The 19474-nt window shown below is 40.6% G+C and overlaps 1 protein-coding gene and 1 non-coding gene across 2 annotated transcripts; one reads left to right on the top strand and one right to left on the bottom strand.

Annotated features, from left to right (window-relative positions):
- Window positions 1-6710: 6710 nt before the first annotated feature.
- On the bottom strand, window positions 6711-7940 carry LOC130946015 (uncharacterized). The gene is made up of 2 exons (XM_057874698.1): window positions 7360-7940; window positions 6711-7188 (listed from the first exon to the last, which is right to left on the bottom strand). The coding sequence occupies exons 1-2, from the start codon at window positions 7938-7940 to the stop codon at window positions 6711-6713; spliced, it is 1059 nt and encodes a 352-aa protein (XP_057730681.1).
- Window positions 7941-15765: 7825 nt separating this feature from the next.
- On the top strand, window positions 15766-15869 carry LOC130947060 (small nucleolar RNA R71). Its single transcript, XR_009072472.1, has one exon. It is a non-coding gene; the product is annotated as a small nucleolar RNA R71 (small nucleolar RNA).
- The last annotated feature ends 3605 nt before the right edge of the window (window positions 15870-19474 follow it).

Raw genomic sequence — 19474 nt, 5'->3', positions numbered from 1 at the left:
GTTTTTATACACACAGTCAACACATACCCTTATCTATAGTTTATAATTATAGGATTGTTTCTAGTTGGGATTCTGTAGGTTTTTTTTTTTTTCTGGTATTGATTATTTCTGTAGTTATTTTAAAAGTGAAAGAAAAATAATATTGATAAATGGGCAAAGGCCCAAGAAGTCATGGAGCAAAAGCCCAAGAAGTCATGGAGCAAAAGCCCATCAACCGGCCACTCTTTACTTGGTCATTCACTCATTTGCTTTAGGAAAAATATAGGGTTTAGGGAGAGACACTACTAAGTACTAAACAGATGCAGTTTCATAGACGACAAATTGCCAACTGAATGGTGAAGAAAATTGAGGACCTTGGCCAGCAATGCTTTGGAAACTTTTCAGACCATTTATATTTACTTCAACAAAAGAAACACGAAATTCTTCTATGGAAGAACTTTTTTTATCTCTATCCCAATTCAATACTAAACAAGTTTGAATTAATTGAATGCTTGTGTGAGAATGTTTATTTTTTCGACAAAAAATACCATGTTGCAGCCTTGCTAGTTGCTGGGGTACTAGGCACTAGTAATGCTAAACTGTTGATTCACATTTTTTTCTCACAAACTGTCAGACCGGATGATTTTTGGGGCAGCGGTTCATCGATTTTGGGTTATTGATTTGGACAGTTCTAACAATCGGATTGGTCATCGATTCACGATTAAATCAGTTTAACTGGTCAATCCGACTTGATTTTCAGAACAATTAAAACCACAAATAAAAAAATCATATACATTTATGAGTTATGACGAAACAAAATATTGTCATAAATATTAATTTTAAACCACGAATTATGAATAAACAAAAGTACATATAAATTGTAGTTTTAAACCACCGTTAATGATTAAACAATAAATCTCCATAAATCTCGGTTCTAACTTCTAATTCACAATTTATGAACAAGTGAACATAATGAAAACCATTGTTTAAAACACAATTTATTATAAGAACAGTCTCAGTAAATTCTAATGAGTCTAATCCCAAAATATAGAAAAAGAACACTAATAGAAGATGATGACAAGGACGATATCTTTCGTGGTTATTTTATTTGTGTAAAAAATTCACATTTTAGTATGGATGAAAAAGAAATCAACTAGGAGAAATAAGAGAGTGGTAGAGATTAAAAATAAACGGGTTAGGAAACTTTTGTATGTTTGGTTTTTGACCTTATGTTTGGTTCTATGAGAATTATGATGTAATATCATTTTTTTAAATTCATACAACACGATCTCTCAACATAAAAAAGATTCATTTTGTTCTTTGTCTTCTATTTTTGTAATACAAAACTGTCTTTATGGGTGTTTTTCCGTCAACTCTAAATAAAAAATGCTGACATATCAGGTTTAGAAATGGATAAAAGCTTAATTGTCTCTAATTTAAATTAGTTTAGAATTAATTTATCCTTATTCTTTAAACATATCTTTTTCAAATTATTTTTTTATTCATTATATTAATATTCTTTTTTTAATAAATTATTAAATATATGGTATAATAAGTACAAAGTAATTAATAAATAATTCTCAAATATAATTTTTAAATATATAAATAATAAATATTAAAATACGATTAATATGTTAATAGTAATAACTTAAATTTTTGTTATTTTGAATTTTTTTTCTTTAATTGCAATGTTAAAATTTTGCTATCGCATTAAATTCAATTGTTGAATTTTTATTATTATTCCTTTTTTAAATAGAAATAGCATCAAGTGAACCTTTTCTAAAAACCTCTTCCTCTGGCTCCTAATAATCAAAATGGGTAATTTAGTTTATTTGGAGTTTATTTCATTATTTGTGAAATTATTTTTTTGTTATCAGATTTTTTATATTTTTTATTTTTTAATACATGAGGATTAACAATTTTTTTTGAAAGATTTAAAATTTAAGTTTATCGTTGAATTTATTGGGAGAAAAATCCGACGATAAAATTACTAACAAAAATTTTTCGACTGTAATTAGCGGCTAACAAAAAAATCCGCTAGTAAATAATTACTGGCAAGGTTAATCCGATGGTAAATATATTACTGACGAATTTTTTTGGTAAATTCGATGATATTCGACATTTTTCTTGTAGTGACTATTCATTAGTTTTCTGGAATTGATTGCCTATTGCGTTTCATATTGCTTTATAATAAAATAATTACAAATACAAATTAAGTAAATTTAAGCACGACTCATTAAATAATTTTTTTTTTTGGTGACTGAGAAAGAAAACACAGAGAGCAGTTAAGTTGGAGAGGACATCTCCTTCCTAATTATCTCTTGAACAACAAGACTAGGAACAAGATATTCTATGTAAGGAAGACTATGACGTGCCGCTGTCCTAGCTAGAAGATCAGCAGCTGTATTCGCTGTTCTCTGGATCAAGTGGACATGAACTACCCAATTCCGATGCATCATCTCAGCAATCTTCAAGAGAAGATCATTATAATCCTTTCGCATTCCCGCAAAACCTTTGGTGATCAAAAGATAAGCCTCTAAGCAATCTGTTTCACAAATAATCGCTTTCTTTCCACAATCCCAGGCCAAACAAAGACCCCTCCAGATGGCATAAAGCTCACACCAAGTGATCGATCCTGCTGGTATGCTTGCCGAGCAACCTGACAGCCAATTACCAGAATCATTTCTAAGGACGCACCCAAAACCAGCAAGATGATGATGCTCAACGAGGCTAGCATCACAATTCAGTTTCACAACATGTAAGGGAGGGGGCACCAGGTATCCATCAAGGAAGGATGGGAGAAAACCTGCTTAGCACGCGTAACAATACCAAACTCAGCCGCTGCATGTCTAGCAAGCATGATGACCTTCTCCATACTCCATCTAGCATTTGGATTGAAAATATCATTATTCTATCTCTCCAGATCCACCAGAGTCCTGCGGCAAAGATAGCTTCCATTTCTATAAGATTAATCCGAAGCCAGGCTCGGAACTCCAAAGAGGCATCCCTTATATTCAATCCCACCTCTAGACGTTTCCAAATAGGCTGAACTTTGATACAAGATCTGAGGCAATGATCTGCAGTTTCTGGCGCTTCATTGCACCTGGGACATATATCTGTGATAGTCAGGTTTCTGCTGCTACGAAAGCTGGCCGTGGGAATAGCATTATGCAAACAGAGCCAAATTAGCCCCTTAACCTTCTCCGGGATATTCATACGCCAAAGCCACAACCAAGACTCATTAGTATCCCACTGAACCTTTTGTCCCAGCAGCCACTCATAGCCACTTCGTGTCGTGTAAACCATAGCGTCAGTCGACCCCCAATACCAGTTGGGTTCAGGCGCTTCCAGCAGAGATGGATGGTGAGAGGTAATATCTAATTTCAAAGATTCTGGGAGAACCGTATAAAGCCCCTCCAAGTGCCAGCCACCCCCAAACTAAACATCACCAAGTGAGAGAGCTGTGTCCGAAATATGCACAAAGGGAACTTCCTGAGCAAGAGCTCCCGAAGGCCTCCAGGGATGATACCAAAAGGACTGAGTCAGAGGGCCTGTACACCACATAAAACCATCTTTTAACCTTCTTGCAACTTTTGTGATAGTGCACCAGATTTTCGAAGCATGCATAGGGCAAACTAGCTCCAAAGACTTATTCCCTTGCATATATTTTGCAAGCATTATGCGCACCCAAAGCTTGTTTCTTCATGAAAAATCTGCCAGACCATTTACCCAGAAGAGCCATATTAACACTACGAGTATCTCGAATACCAAGACCCCCATATCTTTTGGGAGTTACACTGTACTCCATTCACCAAATTCAAGCCCCGCTCATCCGTCTTGCCTTTCTATAAGAAATTCCGTAGGATGGAATCAATCTTGGAACTAACCTTGTTGGGAAATAGCTCAACTTGCATCTGGTAGAGGGGAGGGAAGATGCCACGGACTTTATAAGGCAAGTCTGCCAGCCCTATTCAGGAGACGGCCTTTCCAGTTAGACAATCTGCTTCTAATTCTCTCTACCGACTCTAAGCAAGCTGTTCTAGAGGCTCGCGGGTGATTGAGATTAACCCCCAAATACCTACCCAAGTCGTGAGCGAAACGGATTGACGACACCCCAGCCAGCATCTCCCTTCGTCTATTAGTCACATTCTTGGAGCAGATAGCTTTCGACTTATCTAAGTTCACCTTTAGACCGGAGGCCTTGCAGAACAAGTTCAAAGAATGCATGACTTGATGAACTTGGGTTTTACTAGCTTTACAGAACAGGAGAAGATCATCAGCAAACATAAGATGTGAGATTTTCGGCCCTTTCCGCGAGACAGCAATCGGGTCCCACACCCCTAATTGAACTTGGTGAGAAATAAAGCATGCTAGCATCTCCATACAAAGGACGAAAAGGTATGGCGACATGGGATCCCCCTGCCGGAGCCCTCTTGTAGGTTGAAAACCCTCTAACCTGGTTCCATTCCACAGAATCGAGAGAGAGGATGCTTGAATACACCTCATGATGAGACTTATAGTAGATCTAGGAAAGCCGAAGTTTTCCAAAGTAAATTCTAAAAACTTCCAATCGACCCTGTCATAAGCCTTCTCTAAATCTATCTTAAAAGCCATAGCACCCTTCTTTGACTTAGATTTCTTCAAGAAATGAAGAATTTCTTTTGCCACAATATTATCAGGAGTTTCCCTCCCAGGGATAAACCCACCCTGATTCGGACTGATAAAGTCTGTTAAGTAAGGTCTAAGGCGGCACACCTTGGTTACAATCTTGTAAACAACGTTGCAAAGACTGATTGGACGAAATCCTTCATTCTACTTGGAACGTCAACCTTCGGGATAAGCACAATAAGAGTTTCCAACATAGCTGGATTAATCGCTTCCCCCTGAAAAACCTTTCGAACCAGATCCCACACATCTTGCCCAACAACATCCCAATATTCTTTGAAGAAGTACGCTTGAAACCCATCCGGTCCCGGGGCTTTGAGGGGACTCATACTATCCACTGCTGCTTTAACTTCCATCAACGTAACTGACTTTAGGAGGTTCTCACAAGCCTCCTGGCTAAGTGAGGGCTTTGGGAAATCTCCCAAACAATCCACCTCCACGGGTTCAGTGGTACAGAAGAGAGTTTTATAATATGCCAACGCCTCCTTCTGGAGAAGTTCCGAATCATAGGACCAGGATCCATCACTCACAAAGAGCCCATGAATTTTGTTTGCTCTCCGTCTAATAATAGCCTGCATATGAAAAAACTTCGTATTTCTGTCACCGAATAACCCATTGTTCCCGGGACTTCTGAAACCAGAGCATTTCCTCCTGGGCAAGGACCGAGTTGTATTCCTCCCTGCACTACATTCCTCCTCTTTAAGAGCAACCTCGTCACTAGATTCCAATATTTTTTGCAAATCATCGAGCTTGTTTTCAAGATTTCTTTTTTTGACAAAAATGTTCCCAAAAACGCGAGCATTGAACTCTTGCGAAGCCTGTTGAACTCTTCGAAGCTTGCCATGAAGGTGAGTGCAATTACCATTCCAAGCTTGATGGACAACACTTTTATATGAAGGGTGAGTGGCCCATGCAGCCTGGAATCTGAAGGGCCTTCCATTTTTCTTCTCTGGGGCTCCCAAGCATCGAATAAGTAAAGGGCAGTGATCCGAATGTAACCGACTCAGCACTTCTGTGAAAGCTTCAGGGAACATGAGCCTCCAACTACTGTTACTACACGCTCTGTCCAATTTCTTAGCCACTTCCCTGTTACCCTGGACCTTCCTGAACCATGTGAACTTTCTGCCCACTGTTGCTAGATCAAACAGATTGCAATTATCCAGCACATTAGAGAAGTAATTGCTATGATTAGCATTATATAATCCCCCTTTCACCTCCTGGGAACTCAGAATTTCATTAAAATCTCCGGTGACAAGCCACGGACCCTGAACAGAAGCTTCAAGAGCTAAGAGGTGATTCCACAACTCTCCTCGGTTCGCAGGTTGAGGACTACCGTAGATCACGCTACAAACCCAAGACCTACCTCCGCTAGCAATTCTATAGTAAGACATTGTGCCATGGTAGCAATCACTCTATATGTAGCTTTAACATCAGATGACAAAAACCATATTCCCCCTTTATGCCCACTAGCTTCCACTATCCCAATCGGAAAAAAACCCAAGCCTTCCCAATAAAATTTCATAGAGCTAAATGCAACATGTGTCTCTACAAGAATAATATAAGCAGGATTAAATCTTCTTACCAATTCTTTGCAATGAACTCGAGCCATTTTGTTTGAAGCTCCTCTCACGTTCCAACTGATCAAGTTCAGAGAATCACTAAACATAAAAACCCAGCTTGATGATGGAACGGTGACTCCCACCTCTCACATCGAGGGTCCTCTGTCTCCTTGCTTGGCATTTCCCTCCAGCACATCGCGTCCTTCCTGCTTGGTCTGATCGTGTTTGTCTTCACCGGCATGATCGGTTGGCGAGCTCTGCAGAGAGGGAGGCCTCCTTCTCTTGTGGCTCGACTTAAAGCTCGGTGTCGAGAAAACAATTGCCGCGCTCCCTTTGCTCACTCCCAACGAGCTCCCAAGAAAGGAAGGTTTCCCTGTTCTTGTTGCCTTGTCTGATGGGGCAGGCCCGTTGACATCTCTATTAGCTAATAGTGGGCCCTTACCAACCCCTTTTTGTTTCATATCATTATTGGGCCTTCTTAGGAGAAAGCCTTTTTTTTGACCTATCTTAGCTTTTCCTTTTAGTAACCGTAATCCATTCATCATCAATAGGTGCATTAATGTCACCCGAAATCTCATGCAACGTTTCCTGCACAGGATTTGCTTCCATATTCAACGCAGCCTTGACGCCCGCACTTTCAAATTCAAAATTCTGATGCACCATTTTCTCCGCCGGATTAACCGTGGTGGTTGCTGATGGGTTTGTCTTCCTTCCAATCGATGCGGCGGGCTTTTCCTCCCCCTCTGTCCTCTCACAATCCCGGGTCACATGCCCAAAGCAGTTGCATTTTCCGCAGATTAGATGCAGGTTCTCATATTCTATGGCGTATTCAAAGCCATCAACCAGAATCCTGCGTATCACAGGTTGACCGAGATTGATTTGGATGCACGCTCTTGCGTATTTTCCACGCTCAGCTGACTTGGTTGCTAAATCAACCTTAATCGGTTTTCCCACCGCTCTCGCTATGTTTAAGATAGCCTTCTCACTATAATACCATATATTAAGACCGGTGATTCATATCCAAACTAACGTAGATCCAAACGAATCCTCACACGGACGGAAGGAAGGGCACCACGGCTTTACTGCCACATAGTTTCCCGCTATCATCCAAGGGCCGCCCAGGAGAACTCTCTCTCTATCCTCCTATAAGTCAAACTTGATGAGAAAATAACCAAAACCAACGTCCAAAACCTCATAACCACCTTTGGTTCTCCAGACTCCTTTCAACTTGTGTGTGATAGCTGTATAGCTAAACGATTTGCCAAGAACTTTGATGATAATAGCATCCTTATAGGGGGCAGAGAGAATCTCCCTAGCTTCCTTTGTGAATTCCACGCTCGGAATCTCCCCGTCTTTGATCGTCGCCATCCTATCTGCATCTAGACCATCTGCAACATGAGAGACTCTAGCTGATGTTTCTCCCACAACCTTGTCTCTGAAGGACACTTTAAGAGGTTCCTTGCCCTTTACTTTCTTCTCTGCATCTCCCATACTCTGTGATGTAGCTTGCCCAATATTTCCCGCAGAGGACTTGTCACGATCCCGATCAGACCCTTCCCCAGCCTTCATGACGTTCTTCTCTTTCCCTGGCTCATCCACCATCCCCAAGACAGGGTTCCCCACCCTCTCACCGGTACCTTCCTTGTCGCCACCCCCTCCCCCATTCACTGTCCTTGTGCCTCCGAAAACCCGATTCTCTTCTGCTCTCTCTCCCTCGCTCCCGCTCCCTCCACTCATTGTATTTCGATTCTTTCTTACGGGAAAATCTACTCATTAAATAATTTAATACACATGAATGTTACTATACATAAGAGAATACATTATTTACTTAAAGAATATAATTTAATTAAATTTAAGCATGACTCATTAACTAATTTAATGCATAAGAGAATAAATTATTTAATTAAGAACAAAAAATAAAAAATACAACCATTTCATAATAAACTAACCCAATAGATAAAAATTATTTCACATATACCTAAACAAATTCTAGTGTTCTACTCATTCAATAAATTTCATCCAAGTAAAAACTAAACATCTAATTAAAATATAAGGTGGTATTAACTGAAAACGAAATAAATCAAACAATATTAACTAATTAACTATTAAAAATAATAGATACACAAACTAACCTCAAAGTTTAGTGATTCGATCACATGCTAGGTTATATTCAGTCTGTTAATATTTTTTGATCGGACGTAACCTCTTCGTCTAGCCATGTATACTTTTCAAATTATCCAAAACTCAAAAAAAAAAAAAAATTAGAGTGAACACAATAATCTCAGCAACACATTTTATATAGCCTTCCAACGCATCTCTGATATTGTGCCTGCTTTTTCATTTAGTGCATATCTCGGTAGTATTCGAATTGTATTTCACCACATTTTTCTGAGTTAAGTTTTAAAGTAGTTTCTGAAGTTGCACTCGAGTCTCAAAATGATTCCTGAAGTTAATAACTACTCAAATTCGTCCCTGAAGTTGTACTTCGGAACTCATAGTTGTAACACCCTACTACACGCTTAAGTCATAAGGCAGAGGTGGTGAGGTATTACGACCTCAAAAAAATAAATTTTAGTATATATAGTAGTGTGAAAAACAATTATAACTAGGAGCCTTTGAGAAAAGGGTAAAAAGCGAAATCGTTAAACAGAAAAGTACAACGCTCACGAATGTGATAACGTAAGCAAAATGAGGTAAAGGATAAGTTAACACGAGTATATGTACAAAAGAAGGCCAAAAATATAGATATCAAAGCTCAAGACTCGGTTTGCGAAGATAACCAGTCTGAGCATAGAAGTATACATACATAGATAGAAAGGAGAACCCAAAATAAACCTAAAAGACAAGATTACAAAACCTGTTTCTCAAAAGTAACCTCTAAGGGGATTTAATACAGTATATATATAAATAGTGAAAAATATAAGTATCTAAGTAAATACAGATAACCAAAATAAAGTCCAAAAGATGAAGATCTTCGCAAAATCAGAAGCTTTCAGTATGTCTCAGCGAGGAGCCTCACGTCCTACATCTGAAAACCACAAAATTCGCATGGGTGAGGACCGGTGGTTCTCAGCATGGTAACAGTGCCCACATATCTAACATATAATGTCCTGAAAAAGCCGAAGGAAATCCTAGAACTTCCAACAGATAATTTAAAGCTTATAAACATAACTAAACCATGAGAAATGAAAATAGGCAACTAACTAAGGATCTTCAGTCTAACTAACACTCTCCTTTCCAACTCCTCTGAACCTCCCAACCGTCACCAGCAATTTGATATTGCAAACACAATTATGTCAAGCAAGAAAATCACAAATAGGAAGCAAATACATCAGTTAAACAAGTAGCAAGTTGGTGCACGAAATTGTGATCACTACTTTTTACAACTCAAATAATCCCTAGTAATGGCCCCAAAGACTTGGTGCTCAATACCATGGCATAAACACAACTTCGCACAACTAACCAGCAAGTGCACTAGGTCGTCCAAGTAATAAACCTTACGCGAGTAAGGGTCGATCCCACGGAGATTGTTGGTATGAAGCAAGCTATGGTCAACTTGTAAATCTTAGTCAGGCAGACTCAAATGGTTATGGATGATATATGAATAAAACATAAAGATAAAGATAGAGATACTTATGCAATTCATTGGTGAGAACTTCAGATAAGCGTATGAAGATGCTTTGTCCCTTCCGTCTCTCTGCTTTCCTACTGTCTTCATCCAATCCTTCTTACTCCTTTCCATGGCAAGCTGTATGTTGGGCATCACCATTGTCAATGGCTACAGTCCCGTCCTCTCAGTGGAAATGTTCAACGCACCCTGTCACGGCACGGCTATCCAGCTGTCGGTTCTCGATCATGTCGGAATAGAATCCAGTGATTCTTTTGCGTCTGTCACTAACGCCCCACAATCGCGAGTTTGAAGCTCGTCACAGTCATTCAATCATTGAATCCTACTCAGAATACCACAGACAAGGTTTAGACCTTCTGGATTCTCTTGAATGCCGCCATCAATTCTAGCTTATACCACGAAGATTCCGGTTAAAGAACCCAAGAGATAAACATTAGAGCCTTGTTTGCTTGTAGAACAGAAGTGGTTGTCAGTCACTCGTTCATAAGTGAGAATGATGATGAGCGTCACATAATCATCACATTCATCAAGTTCTTGAGTGCGAATGAATATCTTGGAATAAGAACAAGCTGAATTGAATAGAAGAACAATAGTAATTGCATTAATACTCGAGGTACAGCAGAGCTCCACACCTTAATCTATGGTGTGTAGAAACTCCACCGTTGAAAATATATAAGAACAAGGTTCAGGCATGGCCGTGAGGCCAGCCCCCATGATCTAAGATAGTATAAGACTAAAGATAGCTACCCCGATATCAAATACAATAGTAAAAGGTCCTATTTATAGGGAACTAGTAGCTTAAGAATTACAAAGATGAGTAAATGACATAAAAATCCACTTTCGGGCCCACTTGGTGTGTGCTTGGGCTGAGCATTGAAGCATTTTCGTGTAGAGACTCTTCTTGGAGTTAAACGCCGGCTTTTGTGCCAGTTTGGGCGTTTAACTCCCACTTTGGTGCCAGTTCCGGCGTTTAACGCTGGGAAATCTGAAGGTGACTTTGAACGCCGGTTTGGGCCATCAAATCTTGGGCAAAGTATGAACTATCATATATTGCTGGAAAGCCCAGGATGTCTACTTTCCAACGCCGTTGAGAGCGCGCCAATTGGCCTTCTGTAGCTCCAGAAAATCCACTTCGAGTGCAGGGAGGTCAGAATCCAACAGCATCTGCAGTCCTTTCAGTCTCTGAATCAGATTTTTGCAGGTCCCTCAATTTCAGCCAGAAAATACCTGAAAATCACAGAAAACACACAAACTCATAATAAAGTCCAGAAAAGTAAATTTTAATTAAAAACTAATAGAAATATACTAAAAACTAACTAAATCCTACTAAAAACATACTAAAAACAATGCCAAAAAGCGTACAAATTATCCGCTCATCACAACACTAAACTTAAATTGTTGCTTGTCCCCAAGCAACTGAAAATCAAACAAGATAAAAAGAAGAGAATATGCAATGAACTCCAAAAACATCTATTAAGATCAGTATTAATTAGATGAGCGGGGCTTTAGCTTTTTGCCTCTGAATAGTTTTGGCATCTCACTTTATCCTTTGAAATTCAGAATGATTGGCTTCTTTAGGAACTCAGAATCCAGATAGTGTTATTGATTCTCCTAGTTAAGTATGATGATTCTTGAACACAGCTACTTTATGAGTCTTGGCCGTGGCCCAAAGCACTCTGTCTCCAGTATTACCACCGGATACCACAGGACACATAATTGGGTGAAACCTTTCCAGATTGTGACTCAACTTTGCTAGAGTCCCCAATTAGAGGTGTCCAGGGTCTTAAGCACGCTCTTTTGCCTTGGATCACAACTTATTTCTTGCTTTTCTTTCTTTTCCTCTTTCTCTTTTTTTCGTTTTTTTTTTGTATTCACTGCTTTTTCTTGCTTCAAGAATCATTTTTATGATTTTTCAGATCCTCAGTAACATGTCTCCTTTTTCATCATTCTTTCAAGAGCCAACAACTTTAACATTCATGAACCACAAATTCAAAAGACATATGCACTGTTTAAGCATACATTCAGAAAACAAAAAGTATTGCCACCACATCAAAATAATTAATCTGTTATAAAATTTGAAATTCATGCAATTCTTCCCTTTTTCAATTAAGAACATTTTTCATTTAAGAGAGGTGATGGATTCATAGGAAATTCATAACTTTGAGGCATAGACACTAAGACACTAATGATCACAAGACACAAACATAGATAAACATAAGCATGAAATTTCAAAAAACAGAAAAATAAAGAACAAGGAGATTAAAGAACGGGTCCACCTTAGTGATGGCGGCTTGTTCTTCCTCTTGAAGATCTTATGGAGTGCTTGAGCTCCTCAATGTCTCTTCCTTGCCTTTGTTGCTCCTCTCTCATGATCTTTGATCTTCTAATTTCATGGAGGAGAATGGAATGTTCTTGGGCTCCACCCTTAGTTGTCCATGTTGGAACTCAATTCTCCTAGGGAGTGTTGATTTGCTCCCAATAGTTTTGTGGAGAAAAGTGCATCCCTTGAGGCATCTCAGGGATTTCTGATGAGTGGGATCTGTTTGCTCCATCCTTTTCTTAGTGATGGGCTTATCTTCATCAATGGGGATGTCTCCCTCTATGTCAACTCCAACTGAGTAACAGAGGTGACAAATGAGATGGGGAAAGGCTAACCTTGCCAAGGTAGAGGACTTGTCCGCCACCTTATAAAGTTCTTGGGCTATAACCTCATGAACTTCTATTTCTTCTCCAATCATGATGCTATGAATCATGATGGCCCAGTCTAGAGTAACTTCGGACCGGTTGCTAGTGGGAATGATTGAGAATTGGATAAACTCCAACCATCCCCTAGCCACAGGCTTGAGGTCATGCCTTTTCAATTGAACCGGCTTCCCTCTTGAATCTCTCTTCCATTGGGCGCCCTCTTCACAAATGACTGTGAGGACTTGGTCCAACCTTTGATCAAAGTTGACCCTTCTAGTGTAAGGGTATTCATCTCCTTGCATCATGGGCAAGTTGAATGTCAACCTTACATTTTCCGGACTAAAATCTAAGTATTTCCCCCGAACCATAGTAAGCCAATTCTTTGGGTCCGGGTTCACACTTTGATCATGGTTCTTGGTGATCCATGCATTGGCATAGAACTCTTGAACCATTAAGATTCCGACTTGGTGAATAGGGTTGGTAAGAACTTCCCAACCTCTTCTTCGAATCTCATGTCGGATCTCCGGATATTCACTCTTTTTGAGTTTGAAGGGGACCTCGGGGATCACCTTCTTCAAGGCCACAACCTCATAGAAGTGGTCTTGATGCACCCTTGAGATGAATCTCTCCATCTCCCCATGACTCGGAGGTGAAAGCTTTTGCCTTCCCTTTCCTCTTTCTAGAGGTTTCTCAGGCCTTGCATGCCATAAATGGTTATGGAAAAACAAAAAGCAATGCTTTTACCACACCAAACTTAAAAGGTTTGCTTGTCCTCGAGCAAAAGAAAAAAGAAGAGAGTAGAAGAAGAAGAAATAGAGGAGATGGAGATGGCTTTGTGGTTTCGGCCAAAGGGGAAGAAGTGGTGTTTAGGGTGTGTGAAAATGAGGGAGTGAAGATGGGTTTATATAGGGGTGGAGAGAGGGGTAGGGTTCTGTCATGTAAGGGTGGGTTTGGGAGGGAAAGTGGTTTGAATTTGAATGGTGAGGTAGGTGGGATTTTATGAAGGATGGATGTGAGTGGTGAAGAGAATAGTGGGATTTGATAGGTGAGGGGTTTTTGGGGAAGAGGTGTTGAGGTGATTGGTGAATGGGTGAAGAGAAGAGAGAGGGTGGTGGGGTAGGTGGGGATCCTGTGGGGTCCACAGATCCTGAGGTGTCAAGGAAAATTCAACTCTGCACCAAGTGGCGTGCAAAAATGCACTCTGTGCCAATTCTGGCGTTAAACGCCGGGCTGGTGCCAATTTCTGGCGTTTAACGCCAGATTCTTGCCCTTTCCTGGCGTTTAACGCCAGTCTGGTGCCCCTTTCTGGCGTTAAACGCCCAACTGCTACCCTTACTGGCGTTTAAATGCCAGCAAGTTCTCCTCCAGGGTGTGCTATTTTTCTTCCTGTTTTCATTCTATTTTTGCTTTTTCAATTGATTTTGTGACTTCCCATGATCATCAACCTAAAGAAAACATAAAATGACAAAGGAAAATAGATAACATATAACATTGGGTTGCCTCCCAACAAGCGCTTCTTTAATGTCAGTAGCTTGACAGTGGGCTCTCATGGAGCCTCACAGATAGTCAGAGCAATGTTGGAACCTCCCAACACCAAACTTAGAGTTTGAATGTGGGGGTTCAACACCAAACTTAGAATTTGGTTGTGGCCTCCCAACACCAAACTTAGAGTTTGACTGTGGGGGCTCTGTTTGACTCTGTTTTGAGAGAAGTTCTTCATGCTTCCCCTCCATGGTGACAGAGGGATATCCTTGAGCCTTAAACACGAAGGATTCTTCATTCACTTGAATGATCAATTGTCCTCTGTCCACATCAATCACAGCCTTTGCTGTGGCTAGGAAGGGTCTGCCAAGGATGATGGATTCATCCATGCACTTCCCAGTCTCTAGGACTATGAAATCAGCAGGGATGTAATAGTCTTCAATATTTACCAGAACACCCTCTACAAGTCCATAAGCTTGTTTTCTTGAATTGTCTGCCATCTCTAGTGAGATTCTTGCAGCTTGTACCTCAAAGATCCCTAGCTTCTCCATTACAGAGAGAGGCATGAGGTTTACACTTGACCCTAAGTCACACAGAGCCTTCTTGAAGGTCATGGTGCCTATGGTACAAGGTATTGAGAACTTTCCAGGATCTTGTCTCTTTTGAGGTAATCTCTGCCTAGACAAGTCACCCAGTTCTTTGGTGAGCAAAGGAGGTTCGTTCTCCCAAGTCTCATTACCAAATAACTTGTCATTTAGCTTCATGATTGCTCCAAGGTATTTAGCAACTTGCTCTTCAGTGACATAATCATCCTCTTCAGAGGAAGAATATTCATCAGAGCTCATGAATGGCAAAAGTAAATCCAATGAAATCTCTATGGTCTCAGTGTGAGCCTCAGATTCCCATGGTTCCTCATTGGGGAACTCTTTGGAGACCAGTGAACGTCCATTGAGGTCTTCCTCAGTGGCGTTCACTGCCTCTCCCTCCTCTCCAAATTCGGCCATGTTGATGGCCTTGCACTCTCCTTTTGAATTTTCTTCTGTATTGCTTGGAAGAGTACTAGGAGGGAGTTCAGTAATTTTCTTGCTCAGCTGATCCACTTGTGCCTCCAAGTTTCTAATGGAGGACCTTGTTTCAGTCATGAAACTTTGAGTGGTTTTGATTAGATCAGAGACCATGGTTGCTAAGTCAGAGTGGCTCTGCTTAGAACTCTCTGTCTGTTGCTGAGAAGATGATGAAAAAGGCTTGCCATTGCTAAACCTGTTTCTTCCACCATTATTGTTATTGAAACCTTGTTGAGGTCTCTCTTGATCCTTCCATGAAAGATTTGGATGATTTCTCCATGAAGAATTATAGGTGTTTCCATAGGGTTCTCCCATGTAATTCACCTCTTCTATTGAAGGGTTCTCAGGATCATAAGCTTCTTTTTCAGATGAAGCATCCTTAGTACTGCCTGGTGCATTTTGCATTCCAGACAGACTTTGAGAAATCAAATTGACTTGCTGAGTCAATATCTTGTTCTGAGCCAGTATGGCATTCAGAGTATCAATCTCAAGAACTCCTTTCTTCTGACTTGTCCCATTGTTCACAAGATTCCTTTCAGAAGTGTACATGAATTGGTTATTTGCAACCATTTCAATTAGTTCTTGAGCTTCTGTAGGCGTTTTCTTCAGATGAAGAGATCCTCCAGCAGAGCTATCCAAAGACATCTTGGATAGTTCAGAGAGACTATCATAGAAAATACCTATGATGCTCCATTCAGAAAGCATGTCAGAATGACATTTTCTGATCAATTGTTTGTATCTTTCCCAAGCTTCATAGAGGGATTCACCTTCCTTCTGTCTGAAGGTTTGGACTTCCACTCTAAGCTTACTCAATTTTTGAGGTGGAAAGAACTTTGCCAAGAAGGCATTGACTAGCTTTTCCCAAGAGTTCAGGCTTTCTTTAGGTTGTGAGTCCAACCATATTCTAGCTCTGTCTCTTACAGTAAAAGGGAATAGCATAAGTCTGTAGACCTCAGGGTTAACCCCATTGGTCTTGACAGTGTCATAGATTTGCAAGAATTCAGCTAAAAACTGATGAGGATCTTCCAGTGGAAGTCCATGGAACTTGCAATTCTGTTGCATTAGAGAAACTAATTGAGGCTTAAGCTCAAAGTTGTTTGCTCCAATGGCAGGGATAGAGATGCTTCTCCCATAGAAGTCGGGAGTAGGTGTAGTATAGTCACCCAGCACCTTTGATGAGCGGATAATTTGTATGCTTTTTGGCATTGTTTTTAGTATATTTTTAGTATGATTTAGTTAGTTTTTAGTATATTTTTATTAGTTTTTAGTTAAAATTCACTTTTCTGGACTTTACTATGAGTTTGTGTGTTTTTCTGTGATTTCAGGTATTTTCTGGCTGAAATTGAGGGACCTGAGCAAAAATCTGATCCAGAGACTCAAAAGGACTGCAGATGCTGTTGGATTCTGACCTCCCTGCACTCGAAGTGGATTTTCTGGAGCTACAGAAGCCCAATTGGCGCGCTCTCAATGGCGTTGGAAAGTAGACATCCTGGGCTTTCCAGCAATATATAATAGTCCATACTTTGTCCAAGATTTGATGGCCCAAACCGGCGTTCAAAGTCACCTCAAGAAATTCCAGCGTTAAACGCCGGAACTGGCACCTAATTGGGAGTTAAACGCCCAAACTGGCACTAAAGCTGGCGTTTAACTCCAAGGAGAGTCTCTACACGAAAAAGCTTCATTGCTCAGCCCAAGCACACACCAAGTGGGCCCGGAAGTGGATTTTTATGTCATTTACTCATATGTGTACTAGTTTTCTATAAGTAGGACCTTTTACTATTGTATTTAGGGAGACTTTTGGTAGCTATCTTCGTTTTATGCTATCTTAGACCTTTGGGAGGCTGGCCATTCGGCCATGCCTAGACCTTGTTCTTATGTATTTTCAACGGTGGAGTTTCTACACACCATAGATTAAGGTGTGGAGCTCTGCTGTACCTCGAGTATTAATGCAATTACTATTGTTCTTCCATTCAATTCCGCTTGTTCTTTATCCAAGATATCACTTGTTCTTCAACATGATGAAGGTGATGATTGACGCCCATCACCATTCTCACTCATGAACAAGGTGACTGACAACCACTCTTGTTCTACAAGCATATGAGGCTTAGTGAATATCTTGGATTCTTTAATCGGAATCTTCGTGGTATAGGCAGGACCTGATGGCGGCATTCAAGAGAATCCGGAAGGTCTAAACCTTGTCTGTGGTATTCTGAGTAGGATTCAATGACTGAATGACTGTGACGTGCTTCAAACTCCTAGCAGGCTAGGGCGTTAGTGACAGACGCAAAAGTATCAATGGATATTATTCCGGCCTGACCGAGAACCGACAGCTGAATTCCGCTATGCCGTGACAGGACATATGCAATCGCTTTCACTGAGAGGATGGGAGGTAGCTGCTGACAACAGTGAAACCCTACACGAGCTTGCCATGGAAAGGAGTAAGAAGGATTGGATGAAGACAGTAGAAAAGCAGAGAGACGGAAGGGAAGGCATCTTCATACACTTGTCTGAAGCTCTTACACCAATGATATACATAAGTATCTCTATCTTTATCTTTATGTTATTTTCGTTCATCATCATATACATTTGAGTTTGCCTGACTAAGATTTACAAGATGACCATAGCTTGCTTCAATGCTAACAATCTCCGTGGGATCGACCCTTACTCACGTAAGGTATTACTTGGACGACCCAGTGCACTTGCTGGTTAGTTGTGCGAAGTTGTGTAATGCCATGGTATTGAGCTACCAAGTTTTTGGAGCCACTACCGGGGATTATGAGAGTTGTGAAAAAGTATTGTTCACAATTTCGCGCACCAAGTTTTTGGCGCCGTTGCCGGGGATTGTTCTAGTTTGGACAACTGACGGTTCATCTTGTTGCTTAGATTAGGTATTTATTTTTTTCGAAATTCTTGAAGATGAATTCTAGAGTTTCATGATGATTTGTTGAAATCTGGCTGGCTGAGAAGCCATGTCTAATCTGATTGGACCGAGGTTTCAACTTATCACCACAAGAGCTTGTTGATTTTCATCAATTTTGCTTTTGGAGCAGTGATCCGCTAAGGCTTGGCTGACCTTTGGTCATGTCTAGTGTTTTGGACCGAAGCTTTCTTTGAAAGCTTGGCTGTGATGAGCGGATATTTTGTACGCTTTTTGGGGGTAATTTCATGTAGATTTTAGCATGTTTCAGTTAGTTTTTAGTAGAATAATATTAGTTTTTAGGCAAAAATCATATTTCTGGACTTTACTATGAGTTTGTGTGTTTTTCTGTGATTTCAGGTATTTTCTGGCTGAAATTGAGGGAGCGGAGCAAAAATCTGACTTAGGCTGAAAAAGGACTGCTAATGCTGTTGGATCCTGACCTCCCTGCACTCGAAATGGATTTTCTGGAGCTACAGGAGTCCAATTGGCGCGCTCTCAACGGCGTTGGAAAGTAGACATCCAGGGCTTTCCAGCAATATATAATAGTCCATACTTTGCGCGAAGATAGACGACGTAACTTGGCGTTGAACGCCAAGTACATGCTGCTGTCTGGAGTTAAACGCCAGAAAAACGTCATGATCCGGAGTTGAACGCCCAAAACACGTCAAAACCTGGAGTTTGACGCCAAGAAAGGCCTTTACACGTGGAAAGCTTTAGTCTCAGCCCCAGCACACACCAAGTGGGCCCCAGAAGTGGATTTCTGCACCAATTATCTTAGTTTACTCATTTTCTGTAAACCTAGGTCACTAGTTTACTATTTAAACAACTTTTACAGACTTATCTTGTACCTCATGCTATTTTCAGATCTGAATTACATACTTTGTGACGGCATGAGTCTCTAAACTCCATTGTTGGGGGTGAGGAGCTCTGCAGCGTCTCGATGATTTAATACAATTCCTTTGTTTTCCATTCAAACACGCTTGTTCTTATCTAAGATGTTTATTCGCGCTTAACTGTAGAGAAGGTGATGATCCGTGACACTCATCACCTTCCTCAATCCATGAACGTGTGCCTGACAACCACCTCCGTTCTACATCAGATTGAATGAATATCTCTTAGATTCCCCAACAGAATCTTCGTGGTATAAGCCGGATTGATGGCGGCATTCATGAGAATCCGGAAAGTCTAAACCTTGTCTGTGGTATTCCGAGTAGGATTCCGGGATTGAATGACTGTGACGTGCTTCAGACTTTAACCTGCTGGGCGTTAGTGACAGACGCAAAAGAGGGATTCTATTCCAGTAGGAGCGGGAACCAACCGGTGATTGGCCGTACTGTGACAGAGTGCGTGCATAGCTTTCACTGCGAGGATGGGAAGTAGCCATTGACAACGGTGACACCCTACATAGAGCTTGCCATGGAAGGAACCTGCGTGTGAGAAGAGGATTTCAAGGAAGAGTTGAAGTCAGAGGACAAAGCATCTCCAAAACTCC

Source organism: Arachis stenosperma, chromosome 8, assembly GCF_014773155.1.
Source record: "Arachis stenosperma cultivar V10309 chromosome 8, arast.V10309.gnm1.PFL2, whole genome shotgun sequence".
NCBI lineage: Eukaryota > Viridiplantae > Streptophyta > Magnoliopsida > Fabales > Fabaceae > Arachis > Arachis stenosperma.
Note: the sequence above shows the minus strand (reverse complement) of the source record. Positions and strands in the feature narration are given on the sequence as shown.

Coding starts and splice junctions, on each gene's coding strand:
- LOC130946015 (XM_057874698.1), bottom strand. CDS start 7,940: ATGAGTGGAGGGAGCGGGAGCGAGGGAGAGAGAGCAGAAGAGAATCGG. Junction 7,189..7,359: donor TTTGGTTATTTTCTCATCAA/GTTTGACTTATA, acceptor ATGGTATTATAG/TGAGAAGGCTATCTTAAACA.